Genomic DNA, 24,187 nt, shown 5'->3' with positions numbered 1-24,187 from the left:
AAATGTAATTAATGGATTTTTTTAATTAAGATTAAACAGTGGGGTTCTATTTTTTTTTTTTTTTTTTTTAAACGGCAACTCATCAATACAAAAGAAAAAAATATATTCTCGTCATGAGAGATGTCTGTTGTGTAAGTCTTTTGCCGACAAATGGATTAAAATTAATATTGCAAATGAGCAATTGTGTTTTTGGTAACCTAAACTTCAATATTCTGGCGAAGGTCTTAAAACGTATTGTCTCTCAGATTTAATAGAATTAATGTCCTCCTTTATTATTTTTTTACAAAATAATTTGAATTAATTTTGTATTATTGTTTCGAAATCGTATCCGATGCATTTCCATTGATTAAGTGTTGGTTGCTTAACGTTCAGTGGCAAATATTTCATGCATTTTAGGACGAATGACATTTCCATTGATTAAGTGTTGGTTGATTAATGTTCAGTGGCAAATATTTCATGCATTTTGGACGAATGACATTTCGATTGATTAGGTGTTGGTTGCTTAACGTTCAGTGGCTAATATTTCATGCATTGTAGGACGAATGACATTTCAATTGATTAGGTGTTGGTTGCTTAACGTTCAGTGGCTAATATTTCATGCATTTTAGGACGAATGACATTTCTATTGATTAAGAATTGGTTGCTTTACGTTCAGTGGCAAATATTTCATGCATTTTTGGACGAATGACATTTCGATTGATTAGGTGTTGGTTGCTTAACGTTCAGTGGCTAATATTTCATTCATTTTAGGACGAATGACATTTCGATTGATTAGCTGTTGGTTGCTTAACGTTCAGTGGCTAATATTTCATGCATTTTAGGACGAATGACAATTCGATTGGTTAGGTGTTGGTTGCTTAACGTTCAGTGACAAATATTTCATGCATTTTAGGACGAATGACATTTCGATTGGTTATGTGTTGGTTGCTTAACGTTCAGTGGCAAATGTTTCATGCATTTTAGAACGAATAACATTTTGTTTAATTAAGTGTTGGTTGCTTAACGTTTAGTGGCAAATATTTCATGCATTTTAGGACGAATGACATTTCGATTGGTTAGGTGTTGGTTGCTTAACGTTCAGTGGCAAATGTTTCATGCATTTTAGAACGAATGACATTTTGTTTAATTAAGTGTTGGTTGCTTAACGTTCAGGGGCAAATATTTCATGCATTTTAGGACGAATGACATTTTGATTGATTAAGTGTTGGTTGCTTAACGTTCAGTGGCTAATATTTCATGCATTTAAGGACGAATGACATTTCGATTAAGTGTTGGTTGCTTAACGTTCAGTAGCAAATATTTCATGCATTTTAGGACGAATGACATTTTGATTAAGTGTTGGTTGCTTAACGTTCAGTGGCAAATATTTCATGCATTTTAGGACGAATGACATTTTGATTGATTAAGTGTTGGTTGCTTAACGTTCAGTGGCAAATATTTCATGCATTTTAGGAGGAAAGACATTTTGATTGATAAGGTGTTGGTTGATTAACATTCAGTGGCAAATATTTCATACATTTTAGGACGAATGACATTTTGATTGGTTAAGTGTTGGTTGCTAAACGTTCAGTGGCAAATATTTCATGTATTTTAGGACGAATGACATTTTGATCGATGTGCGTAAACTAATGTAAAACTGTTTGATGCATATCATTAAGACTCCCATATCAAGTCTCTTATTAAAAGGACTCGACATGAAAAATATGAAACAAGAAAACAAGAAAACTAACGGCTTAATTTATAAATAACAAAACAAATTACAAAAAAAAAATATGATAAACAGGAACCAACGACAATCACTAACTACAGGCTCCTGACTTAGGACGGGTAAATCTAGAATGTGGCCGCGGTAAAACTCGTTTGATGGCGCCAAATTCTTGTTGGTTATTAGAACTTAATAAGATTCAAAGCAATTGGCATTTGGAATGAAAAGTCATTTCTACTGATTTTTGAGTTTGTAGAGTAGAATGTTATCGATATTCAGGATCTTAGAGGACTCCCTTTGGTCATCTTCTTTTTTTATTATGTAAATGTAAAGACGTGTTGTGGAAATAATCTTTAGCTTTTTTAAACATTGCTATATGGAGCGTTTTTTTTTTCTGTCTTTCATCCAAAGCCATATGGTGTTTCCCTGGCTCATGAACTTGTGTCGCTGTGTATTTTCTTACTACCTTTTTGTCCATTATTTTATCTAGTCATTGACAAAATAAATTTTGCAAATATTTTTAATTTGTTTTCGTACAAAACAGAATGAAAAAGAAGTGTAACAAAATCCTGTATTGAACCTCATGTTGTCGTTTATCATCATCCCATGAACTTGTTTGTGAGCTGCAAAGTAAATAATCAATTAGCATTAGAATGAATTAATAATAAAAACGTTTTTAATTCTTCACACCTGTAAGGACCACAATAGTTACACGTTTACAAAAACGCAACAAAGAAATTACTTAATTTGTCAGTAGGATATTTGATCTGTCCATTTTCTGTATTTCTTTACGTTAAAACAGGTAAGTGACTTTTTCCATTGTTTCATCTTAAAATTCCTTTTAGAAAACATACTAAGTTACATTTCCCCCTGTTTCATCGAAACATTCCTTTTTAGAAAACATACCTGTAAGTTACTTTTTAAAACTTAATAATCGTGCAACACTTTTAAACAAATTGTCTAACGTTGCTAACTATATACTAGATATAAAAAGAGGCGGTTTGAGTGACAATTAGACAAATCTCCATCCAAGACCCAATTTATAAAAGAAAAACCATACGTACGATACTTCACATAGAGTAAACCTTTCTGGAGGTTTCCGGAAACATTTTAAGCTGTCTGTGTGCCCATACATGCAAATTCGTTTTTGTATCGTTAATGCCGCCATGCGAATAATTCTAGCGATAGGTTTGATAGCTTTTTGATACTCAAACAAAATTGTATCTGTTGGTGTTTATATCCATGCAAATGCCTTTAATGTATTGTTCACGCGAAATTTATTACTGATTTGTAAGATTATTACCAACATTATCGCGCATGGCGTAGTAGTATACAAAGAACAAGCGTTAATGATTCCATGCGAATGAATCTAGCGTTTGGTTTGATGGTCTTTTGATAATGTACAAAATTGTATCATTCACGAAGAAATAATCTTCAATGAAGAGATTCATAAGACCTAGCTTACTAAATTTTAAAGCCGTCTACATGTAACGGTTCGCATTTTCAAAAGACGATTAGTTGGTCGGAAAACTTGCGTCTAAATACTTGGAAATAGTTTGTTGGGAAATCATTTGTTTGAGTTATTAGAAACAGGAAGAGGGGCAACTGTTACATGGTGGAAATTTATGCATGTTTTACGACAATATAAGTCGTATATTGTTTGTTTTGTGAAATTTTATCTCGACTTTTAAACGGGATATTTTGGGGGTGGGGTCTGGTTTTTATAAAATTCACAACCGTCCTCATTTATCTTAAAGCACGCAAACCGTAATTGTGCATTGCGCACATTGTAACTAAGACGCAGGAATATTTTAAAATACCGCTGTACAAAATTGTACTCTGTATGTAAATAATTAATAGTTGTGCATGTTTTATTGTATAATTCTTTAAATGTAGCATAAAGTATTTAATGTAAAATGTATGTTTAGTATCAATAATATGTGTACAGTGTCGGTAAATGAGACAGATATCTCATAACACAAAACTGACATTTAGTGGTCAACATTTGTCTTGAACACTATTCAAAACGACAATTTCTGACCCCATAATCGACTTTCAATGAGACTATTTTCCTGCTAAATGGTCATGTCAACTGAAACTTCTTAAGCCTCATAAGAAGGTAAGAATGAGGGGTCCTCCATTTCAGTCTTCTTTAATTTTTGAGTAAGCCATTTTTCTCTACTCTGTATATATTTTGCCAATTATTCTCTATATTTTGGGCCATTATTTTCTCTTCTGTAAACCCCATCCAGACCCTTTTATAAGACCATGTCGGTTTTATGCTGACACAGCAAGTTTGCATGCCCACGTGTATCTAAGCAATATGATACTAGGTTATACGAATAAATAGAAATTGCCACATTAATAAAACAAAACGAACTATACATGCTGTATTGTATAATCAGTATGCTATTTCAATGCAACGAAATTTATAAAAAAAAAAAAATGCGCTCATAACTTTGCTTGCATGGGTTATCCTGGCAGAACTTCCGGGAATGGAATTGAAGATACAAAGGGAAATAATAATACATTAAAGAGAACAAAAAAGACCACATTCCAAAGAAAATAAACGCAACCATGAAAAGACTTCAGAAGATTGGAAAACGAATCTACCACTGTAAATGCAGATGCCCCGGAATGATAACAAGTTCTTGCACAAGTGACACTCGAAGTGTTACTCCTGTTTTGAAAAAAAAACAGTACTAAACTTGTGTTGTATTTTTGTAACATAAAGACTGATAAATATTCTATTTTTCAGATAGTAAAATGTGGAACGCGGTATTTGAAATCTTACTGGTGACATTTTCTGTTACTATGGTAACTGGGATGTCTGATTTTCTCAGGTATTTGACATTTATTAATCACCACGTCATAGATACAGAATAAATGACTTGTCTAGCCATTAATTTAAGACTTATCGATCTTCGATACATTTATAAGTTTTAAGTCTCGACAAAACAAAAGATTACTCAAATCTTCAAATAAATTTGTCAATGGCTATCAAAATGGTAAATTTGTCAATGGCCATCAAAATGGTAATACATTTTCAAAAAAAACTATCACGTCCCTAAAAAGGGCTTAGGCGTAATCTTTAAAAGCCATGGCTGGTGTAATCTTAGATAGCCAATGTTGTACTGATTCATATAAAAAAAAACGTCCGTTCCGAACAAATCTTAACTTGAGAAGTTTAATTCATTCATACGGGCACTGTGCTGCTAAACAATTGTTTTAACATTAACTATAAAACAGAACAGGACAAATAATACGTACACACATACAGGTCATGTGCACTCAAAGCTAAAAATATTACACGAATACAGGATCAAAAAGTTATCGCAGATGTTGCAATAAGTCACGTGCTATTACATGTGCGTAATAATTGTGATTTGTATGTCTCTTTAACCAATAACAATCACATTAGCATTATGAATTATGAATACAAAATGCAAATAGATATATCAGCAAGTCGTATGAGAATGTGATTTATATTTCTCGTTTACCAAAAATAATCACATCAGAATTGTGAAGTTAAAATGCAAATAAAAATATCAGCAAGTCGAATGAGATTGGTATTCCTTGATTTAAAAATCCATTTCTCAAACTGCAAATGCTTACATATGAACAGTCTGACAAGAAAATTATTTAAAAAAAAATGCATTATGGAATTGATTCAATAGTATTAGAATTCACTGTGTTGAACATCATTGCTATGCAATGTACATTTTATAGAAATCATACAGTACATTTAACTCTTTTTTTTTCTGATTTAACTAAAATAAAATAATCTGTAAAGATTAGAATACAATAAAAAAAAAAAAGGGCAGGGGTGTGGAAATGCTATGCCCGACTCGCCCGACTCGTACATTTGAACAACCGGACAAGTAATTATTTTTGTCTTGGTTGCCCGTGGACAAGTAAAAAAATATACAAAATCCAACAAAAACATAAAATTAATTTCAAAACGTATAAAGATGTTTAATTTATGTAAAAGAAACCAATGTTCAGCATGTGAAAACATCAATGTTCAAAACAATAAATATTACAGGACCAATATTACTTGATACCGAAAATAGGTCGATAACCAAAATAAATAAAAATAAGTATGCGAACCCGAGTCGCGTAACATTGCATTGGCTTTGTCCATTGACCCGGGATCGTCGATTAGGTTTTATCCATCATTTACCGAAAGTGTCATTTCCTTAAATTTTGTATCGAGATTCAGATTGATAAATTCTTAATAAAAAGCTGGGCAGGCAAGACAAAAAGAGTCATGAGTCGTGTAGAAAACCTTAAATGCAAATGGAGGACACCGAGTATTTAAAAAAAAACGGAAGCGAGAATTTCAGACATCGTGGATATCAGATTGCCCCTTGCTATCTATGGAAATTCGGAAAATAAAGTTTTTGTCTTATTTATAGATGAAAGGTCAACATTATTTGTTGTCAAAGTGGTGAATAGAAGGGACGCTTTAAAGTCCATCAATACAATAATAAATAATTAAGAAAAGAACAAGTGTATCAGTTGAGAAAAACACCACAAAATCAATAGTTTATCTATCATTTAGTTCACATTTCTTCAATCACTGTCCTCAAATTAAGTATATGTACCTACTGGCTACAATTTTTATTCAAAAACTGCTGCAAAATTGTCCCTCACATGTCATTTCATTGGTTGGTTTGCTGTTAGGTTTCTGTTCCATTGGTGTTCACCCATTTCCTACTTTCCTATTTTTTTTACACATATTTAAACAAATGGATTTCATTTGTTTGTGATGCACAACAGTGCTAAGTAATATCATATGTTAGCTAACAAGAAATACTTCAATATTTATTGGGAACATCAGGGCAAGTAAAAAATTTTCTGGACAAGTAAAATATTTAGTTTTACTAGCCCAGGGACAAGTGCTCACAACAAATATTTCCGCACCCCTGAAGGGGGGATACAAAGGGCATGTTTCTAGTTTTTAAAAAGCCCCTCATTTTTTATTAAGAATAATGAATTTAATAGACAAAACTATTTCAGGGTAATTTACAGAAAAAGTCTCCCTGCGGATTTAAAGGCCGGTTTTAAAATGGATTTTCCATACAAGATATACGTATACAATCTCCCGCCAGCATTAAACGAGAACATCGTAAAAGAGATTACGAAGACGAACCATGTAACAAAAGGAATGATGACGGCTTCAGGACTCGGCCGAGAGATCGCCAAAATGGGGAAATACGAAGACATGTCCATACGAGATACCTTTCAGTTTAGTTTAGAAGTTATCATGCATCAAAAAATGTTAAATAGTCCCTACAGAACTTTAGACCCAGATGCAGCTGATTTTTTCTATGTACCCGCATACACCGCATTACGGTGTATTGTGAAAGATAAAGATTGCCAGAGCTGTTTATTTAACCGGTTCTTAAGCGCTTTAGTCTCGTTCTTACAACAACAACCTTATTTTAAAGAAAAAAGACCTCACTTTTCAGCCATTGGAAAGATACACAGAGAATTAGCCGATTTTGAATGTCCATATCTTTTATATCCTGTCATGAAAGAATTAACTTTCTTTGCAATTGAAAAAGAAGCGGCACTTGAACCGGGAGCAGGAGGAAATTTATTGGTACACCAAGCTGCACAATCGTTGATCGTCTTGCCGTATCCGTCATATATTCATTTTACTGCAAATACTGCTAGTGTCATGGGTTATGGCTCTCAAAGAACTGTGTTTGCTCTGCTTCCGGTTGCGCACCCAGAAGAATCTACATTGAGTACAAAACTTTCCGCTCAGTTCAACGGAAGTACATCTTACTCTTATGGAAAATATTTCCGCAATTATAAACACGGACAATACGATATGATTCATGTTAATACCGACGCAAGAGACAACGAGATTATGATTCGTAAAACTATTTCTTGGATGACTCACTCCACTTTCTGTCTGCATCCGCCAGGGGAATCCAGCACCAGACGATCATTCTACGACTCCATTCTATGCGGATGTATCCCAGTTATATTTATAGACAAGGCTATTCCATATGCATTTCCCTCTAGCTTGGACTACAGCAAATTTTCAGTCGGTATAAAGCAAATTGATATTTTACAAGGAAAGAACATTGGAGATATTTTAAGATCAATTAATCCAAGCGTTGTTAAGCAACTGCAAAGAAATCTAGATATTATTTCTCAGCGAATGCAATATTCTGTTCCAAAAGCTAATGTCCCTGACGCAATTGACATTGCGCTTCTGGAATTGGCTAAAACAATTGAAGACACAGAAAATGAAAAAGATGAAAAGAAGAAATTAATGTAACTTAGTTTAGTATCTAGTAGTAGTATAACAAATTTTTCATTCTCATTTATTGATTTAGCAATAAATGTACCATTATCATTGTAAAAGAAACTGTTATTACATAAACTTTTTTAAATATCTTTGACTTTTTTTTATTATGCGTGATTATACAAAATCATTCACTTGGTTAAAGTGTGTGTGTACCAAATGATATATAAATGGTGTCGGGGTCAAAGTGGGCTTGTTCAAAATAACTTTGTCATGACCAACCTGCACCATAGGTGATGTATACTATTTACACTCTTACAAAACAGAAAGATACTGATTCTGACATACATGCACAGTGTGCATAAAATATAAAACTTAAAACAATCATGAGACTGGTTGGCAGTCTTAGACAGCTAAAATAGTTTGTACAAAATCACTGTGTCATGGTTAGTGTAGTTTTTTTTACTGATTGGGGTCAAATGAAAACAATTGTATTATTTATTTTTTTGCACACAGTTTTACTTGAGCTGTTATTCCTAGTTTTGCTTTCCATGACGGGACATCAATACCATGCAATCAAGTTATTAGACATAATAGTGGACAAAAGGCACATGAGACAAAGGATAGACAAGCATCATATATAAACTACGGTTATTTTGATATCCCTCATGGATAAGGGCAAGAGCAGATTAAAAAAGTGAACACATGTCGTTCTCTACAATTCCTTGTTAAAATATTAGATATTTTGTTTCTTTATTTACAGAAAAGAGTCCGTTCTCCAGGCGCCTGTCGAAACATTGATATACATTTTGTCAAGAATTTGTCAATAGTACACTTGTGCTATCATTTTCTATGGTCAGTGGAGAGTGAAATAGTAAGGGGTCAAAATTCTAATTTGGCATCATAATTAGAAATATTATGTAATAAAGTTTCAAGTTGATTAAACTTCGACATAATCAAAAACTACCTTAAACAAAAACGTTAACCTTAAGAGGGACAGACGGACGGACGGACGGACGAACTGACGGACGAACAGACGCATAGACCTAAATCATAATGTCCCAAGGTGGGGCATAAATCTGTTGAAAATGTATTTTGCAATATCAGGTTTTACATGTAAAAAGGTCAAAATACGTATCGGGGTCAAAATACGTGTCAGGGTATTAAATACATTCATCAATGAAATAGTTTTTTTTTTTTTTTATTAATTGTAAAAACAGTGTCATTTGTTTCATTCAATTACATGTAATAAGATTATCCGGATTATCATACTAGCTATATCCGTAACTAGATTCACACACAAAGAATTTATTATCCAATCAGAAGTAATCTTACAACGGGTCAAGGTAGAAACATGTAAACAAAAACATACCTCAGCTTACCTGTGCAATATTTCACGGTCATTGTTCTTCGCAGTTATTGATATTTTCACTATTGATAACCCAATATAATTTTTCAATTTGTGGATATTTGGAAAGAATCAGTTAGAGGATATCTAGAAAATGGTAAGTAAAGATGTAGATTATTCTTTTTTACCTGTTCTTCGCATTAGTTACCTGTTGTCACAGTGAACTAGTGGAATGTCGAATTATATACGGCACCGAAATGACTTTATTCATCATCTTTTAAAAAATCCACATTGATAAGTTATTTTTATGTTTAATTAAAATAAAAAAATGTGTGTTTACTGAAAGTGTACCTAAATTATAGTATGATCTCGTATTATGGATATAACTTAAACTATATCATAGTATTATAAGGTAAAACTACAAACTGAAAGTATTTATAGAAAATCAATATTTGACCGATTTCCATAATTTGTTTTTATTTGTACTGAAAAATTACAGACCTACTTCTTTCTTCAATACACTTTGTATGTGTAATATCGTAAGAGGCATGATTTGAACTATTGGACATATACGAATTAAAGGGAAGACATGGACATCGTGGAAAAAAGGGGGGTCATCAATCCTCAATCTTAAGGCCTGTTGGCACAGATTGTATCAATGTGCAGATTTTCTCTTTTGTGCGTTTTGCTCAGAGTATTTTCTTGCTTCAAGTGAAAAGGGTATGCGCTGGTAAGGATTGGGATTGAGGAACATCAGTATCAAATCGGCCAGTTCTGTTAATGTAAATTGTTCCACTGTTTCTACTCTTCGGTGTTCTCGTCGTCTAGTCTGGTTAACATAGTAGCTACCACGAATGAGAAATTGAGAATTGTGATAACTGTTAGTGTATAATCAGATTATTAAATGTATGTCAACAGGAAATTAAGGCACTTGTAGGTTGAACGACATTGAATCTTTATCTGGAGTGGTTGTCGAAGAAAGCTTGGGAAACCAAATGTAGAATTAGTTACAATTGGGAGCAGGAAAACTTTAAAGTCGATCAACAGATTCGCCCGAGTTTGTTCCAAGGTTCCAGGGGAAAAAATATGATAGCTTTTTATTTCACAATGAGAGTTTTTAACCATGTTAACCTTCATGTTAATTTTTACGTCGAAAATTTGTACTTATCTGGAACGTTCAAGCTCTGATTTAGTTTTGCAAAACATGCAATGATACGAATACTGTTTCACCTTTCACACCGTAAATATCTCGTATATATAGTAATTAGTTACTGTGGTTGAAACGTCAAAAGTATGTAAGTAACAGAGTCAAATGCACTCATGATGACAGGAGTTTGACAACAATCTAAAGACGTGTCTAGACATTGTTGTCTAATTGATATACAGTTACTGTCCAAGTGACAGACATATGGGTCAATAGCAACTAATGCGCCTCGAAATCAGGAACTCAAAAGGTTTGTGTAAACAATAATATCTCTGTGTAGTGATATTGGACATGTTTCGATTTTTTACAAATGTCTGAGCTTAATCATTTGTGGTGAGTAGGAAAGTAGAGGAACATAGAATAAATGTGTAAGAACTGTGGAGTTGTTGAATGTGTTCAAAATTTTAAATTTTCAAAGAACTAATTCTGTTAAAAAGGGATTTTTTACCACGAAGAGGCGCATCACGAAAGGATGCTCGGGGTATGCTAATTTACGGGAAAAGGTAATCTCACTTCGTACCCCGAAAATTTAACCACACAGTGAAAATGTCACATTTCGAAACGAGCTATCATACATATTCAAGCTTACGATATGGACTGAGCTACAAGATTTTTTTTTACCATTACCGCCTATGTAAAAACAAATAAAGATATTGACCCGTATACAAAATTTGTTTCTATGTTAATACGGGTTCTTTAGTTAGTTTTGACATAAACATTATACTTTTTTTGGAAAAGGAGGGTATTTGATAATATGCGAACATAGCGATTTTGGACTGTCCGTATTGGCATAAATCCGGCGAATACCTTACATATGCCAATGAAGGATCACTAGAAACTGAAAGAATATTGATTGATTGATTGATTGTTGCTGTCAGTTTTAACAACACTTTTAAGCGCCACTGTTGGGTTTTTTCGATGCGGACTTAAATAAGATCTCAAAGATCTGTAACCCACTCGACATACAGTGAAACCTGACTAAACCGAACCCTTTCGGGACTTGAGATTTTGTTCGGTTTTGGCAGGTATTCGGTTTGATCAGGTTCACAATGCATAAAATGTGATATGATTGGTCTTCAGAACAAGTTTGGATTAGACAGGTTTTCGGTTTATTCAGGGTTCGGTTTTATCAGGTTTCACTGTAGTACCTGTATACACATCTGTTGAAAGGTGATACATCCACTTGAGTTTAATCCTCTCTTTAAGTATTTTATCATAATATTGATATTTAAGGTTAATCGATAGCATTGTTGCATTGACTTCAGTAGTTCAATATACATAATATAATACAGATCTGATTTGGGAAATGAATACTCTGGAGCGATTACGACCACAAACAAACCATTGTACAAAATTAATGTGGAATTAATAAATAGGTTATCAATTATGTATGATCATAATGAAGTAATGAAATAACATTGTAAAATGGCAACATTTTAATTTATTTATTTGTATGTTTTTTTTTTTAACTCTCTAGTAAATTTTTACAATATGTGGTTTTTAACGAATTTCACTACCCATGAGGGTCTTACACGGTCTGTTTTACAATATGAAACTTTGTGATAAAATATCATTATTCTGTAATATTTAAGGTATGTATCTAATTTGGATATATGATAATATTGCGGGTTAAAAGTATACTAGTCTATCCCTGGGAATATACGTTCGTTGTTGTTATTCGTATGAAAGTCTGGCGTAAAAGACTTCACCAACATATAGGAAGAAACAGAAGAAAAAAAAGCAGTACTGTACTTAAATAAATAAATAATTTAACCTGGTTGACTCTCAGTAGTTTATGGTCAAGTTGTAAACATAAATGTAGCAAGAAGAAAAATTGGTGGTTTTACAACCGAAATATAAGTGTAGACTCGGCCTAAAAGGCATGATGGAAATTGTCCTAAATCACTCGCAACTCGGCCTTTTCAACTTTTACACTATTTTTCGCCTTTTTGTCTGCTTCAACATTGTATATTAGAAAACTAATCTTGAAATACAAATTTATGCATAAAAGCATTAAGATTTTACACTTAAACTTTGCCAAGTTACTAAATATTATTGTTTTGGGATGGAATGGTGCGTTAATACAAAAAATAAAAGTAATGAACATAAAATGTATCATATGAAGCATTTGACACCAGATCAAGCTGCATCAATTTCCAACACTTTCCAAAAAACCGACTGAGAAACAATTGAATCAATTACCATACGGCCTAGCAAGTCGATGTATGACTTAATTCTTCAGCCGCATAGAATAAGCTTTCACCTTGAGTATGCATACCCTCAGCGCACAGAAGGGTCAAATTTTGTTTGTTTGTTTGCAATTAACCATTGAAAATTCTCTCTATATATACATATCAAATTAAATATTTTTGTCAAAAGCTTGAAAAGTTGAAATTCTATAGCAAGTATTATCATATCATGACATCGTTCTGCATGAGTAATCTTTTTTATATCTCGTAAGGTGTTGATTTAAATTTCATTGAACTCCTTGAAGCATCGAACATTATCGAAGTTATTTTGATTATTTTGTGACCTTGAAAATATTTCAAATTCATTTTAAAAGTATATTTATTAAGTCTTTTGCGTTTCGTATTGAATGTCTGTTATTTAAACCACATTGGTTTAATAGTTTGTGGAAAATTTTAGGGAGCAACCTTGTTGAACCATTTAGCTTTTAAAAAAAGGTGGTATGGTAAATATTTATTTTTTCGACGCTATTTACACAAATTATTTTGTTTTTCAAAATTTAACACTCTAAGGTATGGGGGAAATGTGGATTCTTAAAAATGTTTGTCTCCTGCTTGACCAGAATATATTCTTTCGTCAAATTTGGGATCAGAATATCTTTTTAGGAAAATAAACATACCATACCCCCTTTGAAGTTAAATGGTCGTTCTTTAAAATTTTACCATTTACGGCCATCTACTATAAACTGGCAGTAAGCCCATGCGCCCGTTTTTGCACTTTGGGTCGGACTGGGGACACTAAATTCGATAACTGGTGTTGTGAGTCTATCAGTGCTCTCTGTACTCTTGAAACACTTACAACAATTTTCTTAACGAAAGTCTTTTGAAAATTTAATTATACCCCAATACAATATACCGTCCGTATCCAGTTGCAATCGTATTTCACTTCATTCGTTCTGGTCTACCTACTTTGAAGGACATACCTATTGAATTCATTGTTTATTTACACTCCACAATATGCATGAAATAGTTGCCACTGGAGGTTTAGACAAACAGCAACCATTCAATGTTTAAACTGTTAAAGTTCGTTAAGTTCATCATTCAGAATAAACATTCAGTACAGTAGCATACATTTACATACATGTACTATTCGATACAACATTTAGTTATAACTATGCTTTTACAGGTGAAGTGAGTAAACCTGAATAAAACATCCCAAAAGTCGACTGGGTTGCAGAAATATAGTCCCCTGCATTTCTGCCGGTCGACAATTAAAGTCATGCTCAGAGAGGATCAAGATTTCTGTGTTTGATGTTAAAACATATATACATACACTTCCTATATCATGCATTGATTGGGATTTTTTTATAATTTTAAACACATTTTTTTATTATCACTTGTTACATCAACCCTAAGTTGCCTCGGGAAGCAACTTAGGGCCCCCCGATTTTTATAGTCTCGTTTGTCGGGGAAATAGCAAATAAGGGGGAAAATGATGGGGTAATAGAACCCCCACATTCTCTTCACGTGATAGAACTTATGCAACATTTGCCTGCGGTTTTTTGTTATGTGTGGAGGTGACTGGGAAATTTCGACCCTTCACAACATACATGTAACCTCTTTCCTAGTCGAATTTCAAGCTTTGCCTCTTGAACTTACAATGTATCTTTTAATAATCTTCGTCCTGAAAATGCATGACATATTTGTCATTGGTCATCGAGTAACCTATGAGATGCTACAGTATAACTATATGTAGATCTACTCAATATTTTCCTCAATTTGAATGTGAATATTTCGTTCGTTAAATTCCGCTTATCTACTATTGTAGCCTGGCGTGGGTGAAAATCGGATACGGAGAGGAGTTGAACTATTCGAATTAATTTGAATATTGGTCTTCTATTAGAGTTTGGAATTTTACTTGTGATCGAATTTTGATTTCTTACTAAAAGTAACTTTGTAATCGTGTGATTTAAAAATACGTAAGTGCAGTCATTTCACAGTCAGTAAAGTAAGGCAAAATTTAAAAGTCAGATTATGGTGTCAAGGCAATATGCACAAATTCTTGCATTCAATAGCACTGGATTGGTGTGCAGAATAGAAAATAATGGGCCAAATCTACAGAACAATTGACCATTCAATAGCACTGGATTGGTGTGCAGAATAGAAAATAATGGACCAAATCTACAGAACAATTGACCTATCAAATAAAGATTCGAGAAAAATAGGCCAAAAAATAAAAAATAGAGAAAATGGGGTGCTAAAATAATAAATAATTGAGAATTTTAGGGAAAAAATATTTTAAAAAAATGACGCAAATGTTGAATAATATATAAAAACCAAGGACCCCTATAATTGTAGGTATTGAACATGTAATGGAAGATCGAATCCATACCCGAAAATAGTTCGTTTAGAAAGTTTTCAAAAAGAAAATTGATGCTGGAAAGCATATTAAATAGTTAACACTAAATACTGATTGTCTTTTTATATATTATTGTTTCAGACACAATCATGCAACGAAGATTTAGAAGGTATTTATATATATATATACTACATGTATAATACTACACTAAAATATACTTTTTCATGTAATTCTGTAAATATTTTACCAATAAGAAATATATTCAAAGGACACCTCATATAGTTTAGTTGTTTTGTGTTTATTTAGCCAAATAATTGCATGTAAAGAACACTTTGAGAAAATTTCCATACAGGAAATTTTATCCCAAATTTAACATATTAGGCAGCAACCATTTGATTTTCTGGGGGGGGGGGCTATGGTTTTTTTTTCTGGACAAATTTTTTTTTTCGGTTGCGGCGAAAAACAATCTATTTTTTTCGCGACAAGTCGAAAACAATTTTTTTCTTTCAATTTTAGCATTACATATAGTGGCAGCTGAGGGTGAAACAAACAATTTTTTTTTCTCAGAATCAAAAACAAATTATTTTTTTCTCCAAAAACTGGAAACAAACTTTTTTTTCCAAAAAAAACCATAGCCCCCCCCCAGAAAATCAAATGGTTGCTGCCTTAACGGGGAGATATTAGATTGAATCTAAAGGGCGGGGTTTCCTTTTCTGAGTTCTAGTTGTCGTGTCACGATACTCAGTTCATATTTAAGAGTTTTATGAATATTGTACCTTCGATAATTTGATTTTAGCTTTACGGGAAACGTTTGACATCTTTGACAAGAACAAGAATGGCAGCATTTGTGCAACAGAACTTGGTACACTGTTGAGAGCAGTTGGTGAGAATCCAACACAAAGAGAAATCGAGTACTTCATTAAGTCATGTGATAAAAACAGTAGGTTTATTTACCAGGCAGAAGCTAGCGAACAATAGCTAGCGAACAATAAGCCAGCGAACAATAAGGCGATATATCGAGAAACCAAAAAACAGAATAAGACAACAACGGCCGTTAAATAAAAAAATATTTAAAAAGGCAGAAAATCAGTTAAAATATAGCAATTTAAACTCAATTTTGAAATGGTTTTTATCCAATCTATTGATTTAACAAGTCGCATAACTTTTTAGGCTAATATTCAGTACCACAATAACTATGCATCTATCAACGGATTATTTGTAGGTGTAGGGCCACCTATGCACCCTCTTCAATTTAGAACGTATGTAAAAGTAGTCCTACCCTGTAAAATATAGCACCTTTTATGTCATTGTTTAATCTAGAGCTCAAAATTTGAAAAAAATGTCAAAATATTAGGAGGGTCGGCCTATTCCAGGGCTTCTAGAGAAAAATAATGAGGGGTGTCACGGGGAATGACTATATAGGTCTTGTAGAGGAGAAACAGGCGCTTCTTTTGCGCTAGGTATCGAAGGGCGCTATGTTCAAAAATCTGAAACTAGAGCTCAAAATTTGAAAAAAATGTCAAAAAATTAGGGGGGTCGGCCTATTCTAGGACTTCTAGAGAAAAATAATGAGGAGTGTCACGGGGTATGACTATATAGGTCTTGTAGAAGAGAAACAGGCGCTTCTTTTGCACTAGGTATCAAAGGGCGCTATGTTCAAAAATCTGAAACTAGAGCTCAAAATTCGAAAAAAATGTCCAAAAAATGGGGGTAGGGTCGGCCTATTCCAGGAGTTCTAGAGAAAAATAATGAGGGGTGTCACGGGGTATGACTATATAGGTCTTGTAGAGGAGAAACAGGCGCTTCTTTTGCGCTAGGTATCGAAGGACGCTATGTTCAAAAATCTGAAACTAGAGCTCAAGATTCGAAAAAAATGTCAAAAAATTAGGGGGGTCGGTCTATTCCAGGGCTTCTAGAGAAAAATAATGAGGGGTGTCACGGAGAATGACTATATAGGTCTTGTAGAGGAGAAACAGGCGCTTCTTTGGCGCTAGGTATCGAAGGGCGCTATGTTCAAAAATCTGAAACTAGAGCTCAAAATTTGAAAAAAATGTCAAAATATTTGGGGGGTCGGCCTATTCTAAGACTTCTAGAGAAAAATAATAAGGGGTGTCACGGGGTATGACTATATAGGTCTTGTAGAGGAGAAACAGGCCCTTCTTTTGCGCTAGGTATCGAAGGGCGCTATGTTCAAAAATCTGAAACTAGAGCTCAAAATTCGAAAAAAATGTCAAAAAATTAGGGGGGTCGGCCTATTCCAGGAGTTCTAGAGAAAAATAATGAGGGGTGTCACGGAGAATGACTATATAGGTCTTGTAGAAGAGACACAGGCGCTTCTTTTGCACTAGGTATCGAAGGGCGCTATGTTCAAAAATCTGAAACTAGAGCTCAAAATTTGAAAAAAATGTCAAAAAATTAGGGGGGTCGGCCTATTCTAGGACTTCTAGAGAAAAATAATGAGGGGTGTCACGGGGAATGACTATATAGGTCTTGTAGAGGAGAAACAGGCGCTTCTTTTGCGCTAGGTATCGAAGGGCGCTATGTTCAAAAATCTGAAACTAGAGCTCAAAGTTCGAAAAAAATGTCAAAAAATTAGGGGGGTCGGCCTATTCCAGGGCTTCTAGAGAAAAATAATGAGGGGTGTCACGGAGAATGACTATATAGGTCTTGTAGGAGAGAAACAGACGCTTCTTTTGCGCTAGGTATCGAAGGGCGCTATGTTCAAAAATCTGAAACTAGAGCTCAAAATTTGAAAAAAATGTCAAAAAATTAGGGGGGTCGGCCTATTCTAGGACTTCTAGAGAAAAATAACGAGGGGTGTCACGGAGAATGACTATATAGGTCTTGTAGAAGAGAAACAGGCGCTTCTTTTGCGCTAGGTATCGAAGGGCGCTATGTTCAAAAATCTGAAACTAGAGCTCAAAATTTGAAAAAAATGTCAAAATATTTGGGGGGTCGGCCTATTCTAAGACTTCTGGAGAAAAATAATGAGGGGTGTCACGGGGTATGACTATATAGGTCTTGTAGAAGAGAAACAGACGCTTCTTTTGCGCTAGGTATCGAAGGGCGCTATGTTCAAAAATCTGAAACTAGAGCTCAAAATTCGAAAAAAATGTCAAAAAATTAGGGGGGTCGGCCTATTCCAGGAGTTCTAGAGAAAAATAATGAGGGGTGTCACGGAGAATGACTATATAGGTCTTGTAGAGGAGACACAGGCGCTTCTTTTGCGCTAGGTATCGAAGGGCGCTATGTTCAAAAATCTGAAACTAGAGCTCAAAATTTGAAAAAAATGTCAAAAAATTAGGGGGGTCGGCCTATTCTAGGACTTCTAGAGAAAAATAATGAGGGGTGTCACGGGGAATGACTATATAGGTCTTGTAAAGGAGAAACAGGCGCTTCTTTTGCGCTAGGTATCGAAGGGCGCTATGTTCAAAAATCTGAAACTAGAGCTCAAGATTCGAAAAAAATGTCAAAAAATTAGGGGGGTCGGCCTATTCTAGGGCTTCTAGAGAAAAATAATGAGGGGTGTCACGGGGAGTGACTATATAGGTCTTGTAGAGGAGAAACAGGCGCTTCTTTTGCGCTAGGTATCGAAGGGCGCTATGTTCAAAAATCTGAAACTAGAGCTCAAAATTTGAAAAAAATGTCAAAAAATTAGGGGGGTCGGCCTATTCTAGGGCTTCTAGAGAAAAATAATGAGGGGTGTCACGGGAAATGACAATATAGGTCTTGTAGAGGAGAAACAGGCGCTTCTTTTGCGCTAGGTATCGAAGGGCGCTATGTTCAAAAATCTGAAACTAGAGCTCAAAATTTGAAAAAAATGTCAAAAATTAGGGGGGTCGGCCTATTCTAGGACTTCTAGAGAAAAATAATGAGGGGTGTCACGGGGTATGACTATATAGGTCTTGTAAAGGAGAAACCGGCGCTTCTTTTGCACTAGGTATCGAAGGGCGCTATGTTCAAAAATCTGAAACTAGAGCTCAAAATTTGAAAAAAATGTCAAAAAATTAGGGGGGTCGGCCTATTCTAGGACTTCTAGAGAAAAATAATGAGGGGTGTCACGGGGTATGACTATATAGGTCTTGTAGAAGAGAAACAGGCGCTTCTTTTGCACTAGGTATTGAAGGGCGCTATGTTCAAAAATCTGAAACTAGAGCTCAAAATTTGAAAAAAATGTCAAAAAAATAGGGGGGTCGGCCTATTCTAGGACTTCTAGAGAAAAATAATGAGGGGTGTCACGGGGAATGACTATATAGGTCTTGTAGAAGAGAAACAGGCGCTTCTTTTGCACTAGGTATCGAAGGGCGCTATGTTCAAAAATCTGAAACTAGAGCTTAAAATTTGAAAAAAATGTCAAAAAATTAGGGGGGTCGGCCTATTCCAGGGCTTCTAGAGAAAAATAATGAGGAGTGCCACGGGGTATGACTATAAAGGTCTTGTAGAGGAGAAACATGCGCTTCTTTTCCGCTAGGTATCGAAGGGCACTATGTTCATAAATCTGAAACTAGACCTCAAAATTTGAACAAAATGTCAAAACATTAGGGGGGTCACCCAGCAGCGGCATAACAAAAAAAAAAAACTCATCATCAATACCAGACGCGCGTTTCGTCTACAAAAGACTCATTAGTGACGCTCGAATCAAAATAATGGTTGAAAGGCCAAAATAAAGGACGAAGTTGAAGATCATTGAGAACCAAACATTCCTAGCAGTTTTGCCAAATACAGGTAAGACAGTTTATTCCTGGTGTAGAAAAACCTTAGTTTTTTTCAAAAATTCAAAGCGGTGTTAATTTATAAGATTATATTAATGATAAGCCAAGTCAACACACAAGTGCCAACTACTGGGATGATGATACCCTCGGGGAAATAAATCTTTACCAGCAGTGGCATCGACTCAGAGGTTGCATTTTAAGTTTTCACTCATCAAAGATACCAGTATTTTAATTTTATATTTACGCCAGACGCGCATTTCGTCTACAATATATCAATGAATGTCCTGTGAAGGGAAAACAGGCGTATCGGTTGCGTAAGATTTCAAAAGGTGCTATGTTCAATTTTGTCGAAAGGAACTAAAAAAAATAAAAACTCAACTGTCAGACAAGAACGCGAAAACCAAAAAAAAAAAAAAACCAACATATCAGAGTCAGTAAAAACTAATTTTCAAAATCTTGTTATATAAAGTCATAATTTCCCCATCCGAATAACATGATAAAAGAGTTTGTAAAATGTGTTATGTAAATACTGATAAAAAGAATGCTGATTACTGGCTGATTTTCTTTTTCAAGGGTATTTCGAAAAGAAAACGACGAAGATGAAAGAACTTTAGTGCGAATACCAGCTGGTATATAACCTAAAGTTCTATATACACTTTTATACTTAATAGACAGTCTACTTTTTATTCTTTGAAAAGTTTTTTTCATATCGGAGGTTTTGTACCAGATAACCAAAATCAGCAAAGAATACTGCATTGTTAAAAAAGTATGATAGTAAAACTACATACAGACCAGTTAACTTTATCAATGACAATACAAGCGCCACAACCTTAAAGACGGTATAAGTACCCTCGTCCACGTGCGGGTGTTGTCTGATAAAAATAGAGGTACATGTATACACATGGAAAAAAGTATTTTGTAAAATGTGTTATGTAAATACTGATAAAAAAATGCTGATTACTGGCTGATTTTCTTTTTCAAGGGTATGTCGAAAAGAAAACGACGAAGATAAAAAAAACTTTAGTGCGATTGCCAACTGGTATATAACCAAATTGGAATTGAAATTAAAAAAACACTCTTTATTTTTTTATGATATAATTTGTTAAAATAGAACTAGTTAAACACTATTTAAATATCACCTGAGTTTGATCAATAATTATCGACTCGATAAGTTCTTATCTGCACATGCAGCTACTGTACCCGTACACAGCAAAACATGTGTTTCATCCTCATTGTTTTCAACACTTTAAATAACCAAGTTTATAAAGTTATGTGATTGACACCTTGAAATAGGTCCTCCACAACTCTTAACCGCAGCAAGATGGTAGATTATCAGCATGAGAGAGGCAGGAATGTCGCTGTGACAACTGTACGTATTGTCGGTCATCACTTTTCCACTATTAGTCGTTTAGAGAATAAAAATCAGGCAATACACGATATAAAAGACTATCCGAGACCAAAAAGACCCCCTATGCCACCTGCTAGGGAAAATCAAGCATGATGAAGCTTAGTCAGAAAGAAACCCATTGCATACAATACAATCCTGAAAAGAGAGAGGTGGGCATACAGGAGCCTTTTAACAATAATTGTTCGAGATTGAATCATTCCTTCTGGTTATTGTGCGATAAGACAATTTCAGGGACGTTTGCTTACGAACAGACACACAGTTATCCGTATCCAATGTAGTGCAGAGCTCGCCAAAATTGGAAATAAGCATCGTGGAGGAAGATCCATTGTTCAAATGGAATTCTGTTTATTTTCCTTGGTCCAATCATAGCCCGGATTTGAACCATATCAAGGATTATGGGACACTATTGGGCGTAATTTGCACAAAAGGACACCCCAGTCCAAACACGTGATGACATAAACAATGCCCTTCATCTGAAATGGTTGCTGCTACCTAAGCAACAAATTAGTCGATTTATGGCAGAAATCATAAGACGTTAAGTGGTGGTTGACCGTTTAAATGGAGACTGCGCACAAAGTGCTATTTCTTTGGCGTATAACGATTAACCATGATGTGAACAATCATCTTAAGATTAATTTTGAAATGTCTGACATTGTAAAGGTCGACTACAGTAAAAGTTGTAAAATGCAGTTTTTTGTACAAAAAAACACCTCATTTTGTTTTTAGAATTGTGGTTAGATAAATATTTTTTTTTTCAAACATTTTTTGTTCGTTAAAATGCCAATGTTTTCATAAACTATGTTTCAATATTATTTTACAAATATTTTATCATATTCCATCCAAAATAAAGGCTGATTATTCAAGTTTTAAAAAATCAATATTTTGCAATACTTTTTTCCATGTGTATATATAAAAAAAGAAACATTACTTTGCTTTTTAAGTAAAATATATTTAATATATTAGTTTGTAATATTTTCACGATTAAAACAAATGACCTGAATAATCTATTCATGATCATTTAGTATTTTCTTTTAAATTCGAAGATAACTTTACGTAATTTTCCGATTTCAAACAAATACGCATTTTTTCAACCATTTACCTTTATAGAGATGGAACTGAGTTGTCCTTTTGATCATTAAATGTATCGAGCACTATTTAATGTCTCTAGAATGACTTTGAAAGGCGCTAAAGACTCGTCTTAGAGATACTGGTGCAACATTTTAACGTCCCCGAGGTTTCAACTCACATGAAACGAAGTTATGTGAAGATTGGCAAATCCGCATTATTTATCTCCGTAATCGATTTGGAGAAACTCATGGAAGAAACAAAAATAGGCTATATGCGCAAACAGTTTGTAACCGACTTCATCTGGGCAGCCTAAGAGCTCGTCGTTCGTTGAAGTGATCTATCCTTACGCAGAATCGAAGAATGTCGCGAGTTGAATGGAGAGGGTACGGATTCGATGACATAGACTAACATGGAGACTAATCCTTTTTACCGCTGAATCGGAATTCAACTTGACATTTATCGATGGCAGAGACATGGTCTGCCGCCGGTACAAGGCATGCTTTTTGATGCGTGCGTACAGGAAACAAATTGGCTTTAGGGTGGCGAATTAATGGTATGGAATGGATAACCTACCAGGAACGCCCCGATCTGACAATTAGTGAAGGAAACCTAAATGCAAAAGGGTATAGGAACGAAATTCTGGCTCCACTAGTTCTCCCGTTTCTCCGAAGGCATCGTTAAACTACATTTTAAACAGAAAACGCCCGTTGTAAACACATTTTAATGAATTTTGGAGAATAATCGCATTCGAGTGTTGCCGTGGCCAGTATTGTCTTCAGATTATCGCCAATGGGACATCTTTGGGACGAACTTGGACGACTCACCAAAAAGAGCCCAAATTCATCGGAAACGGTCATCCAACTTGAATAATACTTTTCAGGGAAAGTAACAACAGAAAGGGTCATTGATAAAAAGGACGATCAAGAATAGTTTCTTCAGATACTGGAACATGAATTACCACAATATCACCATCCTGAAACCTCTGAGGGCCATTTCGGATTCTGTAATGAAATGTTGGTTCATTCAAAAGCACGTATGAAACGGATATAAAATGGATGCAAATAAAATATGATGCAGCAATAAAAGAACGTGAAAATAAAATAATGAACAAGCTGGACAAGTATGACCACAAATTCAAACATGCAGAACCATTGATTTGTTAACTTCACGAAAATAAAACGGCAGCTGAGATCCAGGTGATGAATGTTTGGTAAGCAAAACAAGAAGAACAAGAAAGAGAAATTGAATAGATTCACGGAGTGAGATGTGTTGAGACAAACTAGAGTAGATATTGAAACCTTAAAAATTGAGGGTAATACGTTGCATCATACTCATACCTCTCGTAAATACCACACACATGGCGTTTACTATGTGCCACACTCAATGTAATGTCACGTCACTTTGACATCTTTCTATGATTAATACATCTCTCACATAGTTAAGAAGTCCTTTATTTCTATTTTAAGAAAGGAAAAGTAATACAAAGCTAAAAGCCATTTGTTCCGGAAATGAACGAGCACTTACAAGACTTTAGAAGAATTTTGGATACATAACTGGATAGTTTCGATATAAAAATTGAGAAATTTTAGATTCATACTCACAAAAAATGACATTTATATAGGTCATCATGATAAAATTGCAGAATATTCCTCTTATAAAAAGGTGGTGGAAGAGATTTAGCAAACAAATCCGTAAATGTTCGTTAAGATTAAGAAATCCGTCAAATTATATTTTTTTTATTCAATCCTCACAATCATCTAGTTATAACTTACCCGTCAATACAATCGTTTTTTTAAGAATACATATCATAATTTCACCTACAGACAATGTGTACCCGCAAGTCACTCCTCTCAATAGCACCGGCATGCACGCAAATTAAATTGATGCACGTCGACATCTCTTGTTTAATAGAATGCAGCATATATTCATAGT

At 34.4% G+C, this 24,187-nt stretch overlaps 1 protein-coding gene and 1 long non-coding RNA gene across 2 annotated transcripts in view; both read left to right on the top strand.

Moving 5' to 3' along the window:
* Positions 1 to 2,411: 2,411 nt before the first annotated feature.
* Positions 2,412 to 8,091, top strand: LOC143054321 (uncharacterized). Its single transcript, XR_012971641.1, has 3 exons — positions 2,412 to 2,507; positions 4,464 to 4,548; positions 6,728 to 8,091. It is a non-coding gene; the product is annotated as an uncharacterized LOC143054321 (long non-coding RNA).
* Positions 8,092 to 9,316: 1,225 nt separating this feature from the next.
* The window catches only part of LOC143055308 (neo-calmodulin-like), a 33,646-nt gene continuing 18,775 nt past the window's right edge, over positions 9,317 to 24,187 (top strand). The window contains exons 1-3 of the mRNA XM_076228446.1: positions 9,317 to 9,475; positions 15,209 to 15,236; positions 15,864 to 16,007. Coding sequence (XP_076084561.1) covers positions 9,473 to 9,475; positions 15,209 to 15,236; positions 15,864 to 16,007 — 175 coding nt within the window. The 5' untranslated portion in view covers positions 9,317 to 9,472. The remainder of the gene's footprint in view (positions 9,476 to 15,208; positions 15,237 to 15,863; positions 16,008 to 24,187) is intronic.

The sequence above is a fragment of the Mytilus galloprovincialis genome, chromosome 12 (assembly GCF_965363235.1).
Source record: "Mytilus galloprovincialis chromosome 12, xbMytGall1.hap1.1, whole genome shotgun sequence".
Lineage (NCBI taxonomy): Eukaryota > Metazoa > Mollusca > Bivalvia > Mytilida > Mytilidae > Mytilus > Mytilus galloprovincialis.
Note: the sequence above shows the minus strand (reverse complement) of the source record. Positions and strands in the feature narration are given on the sequence as shown.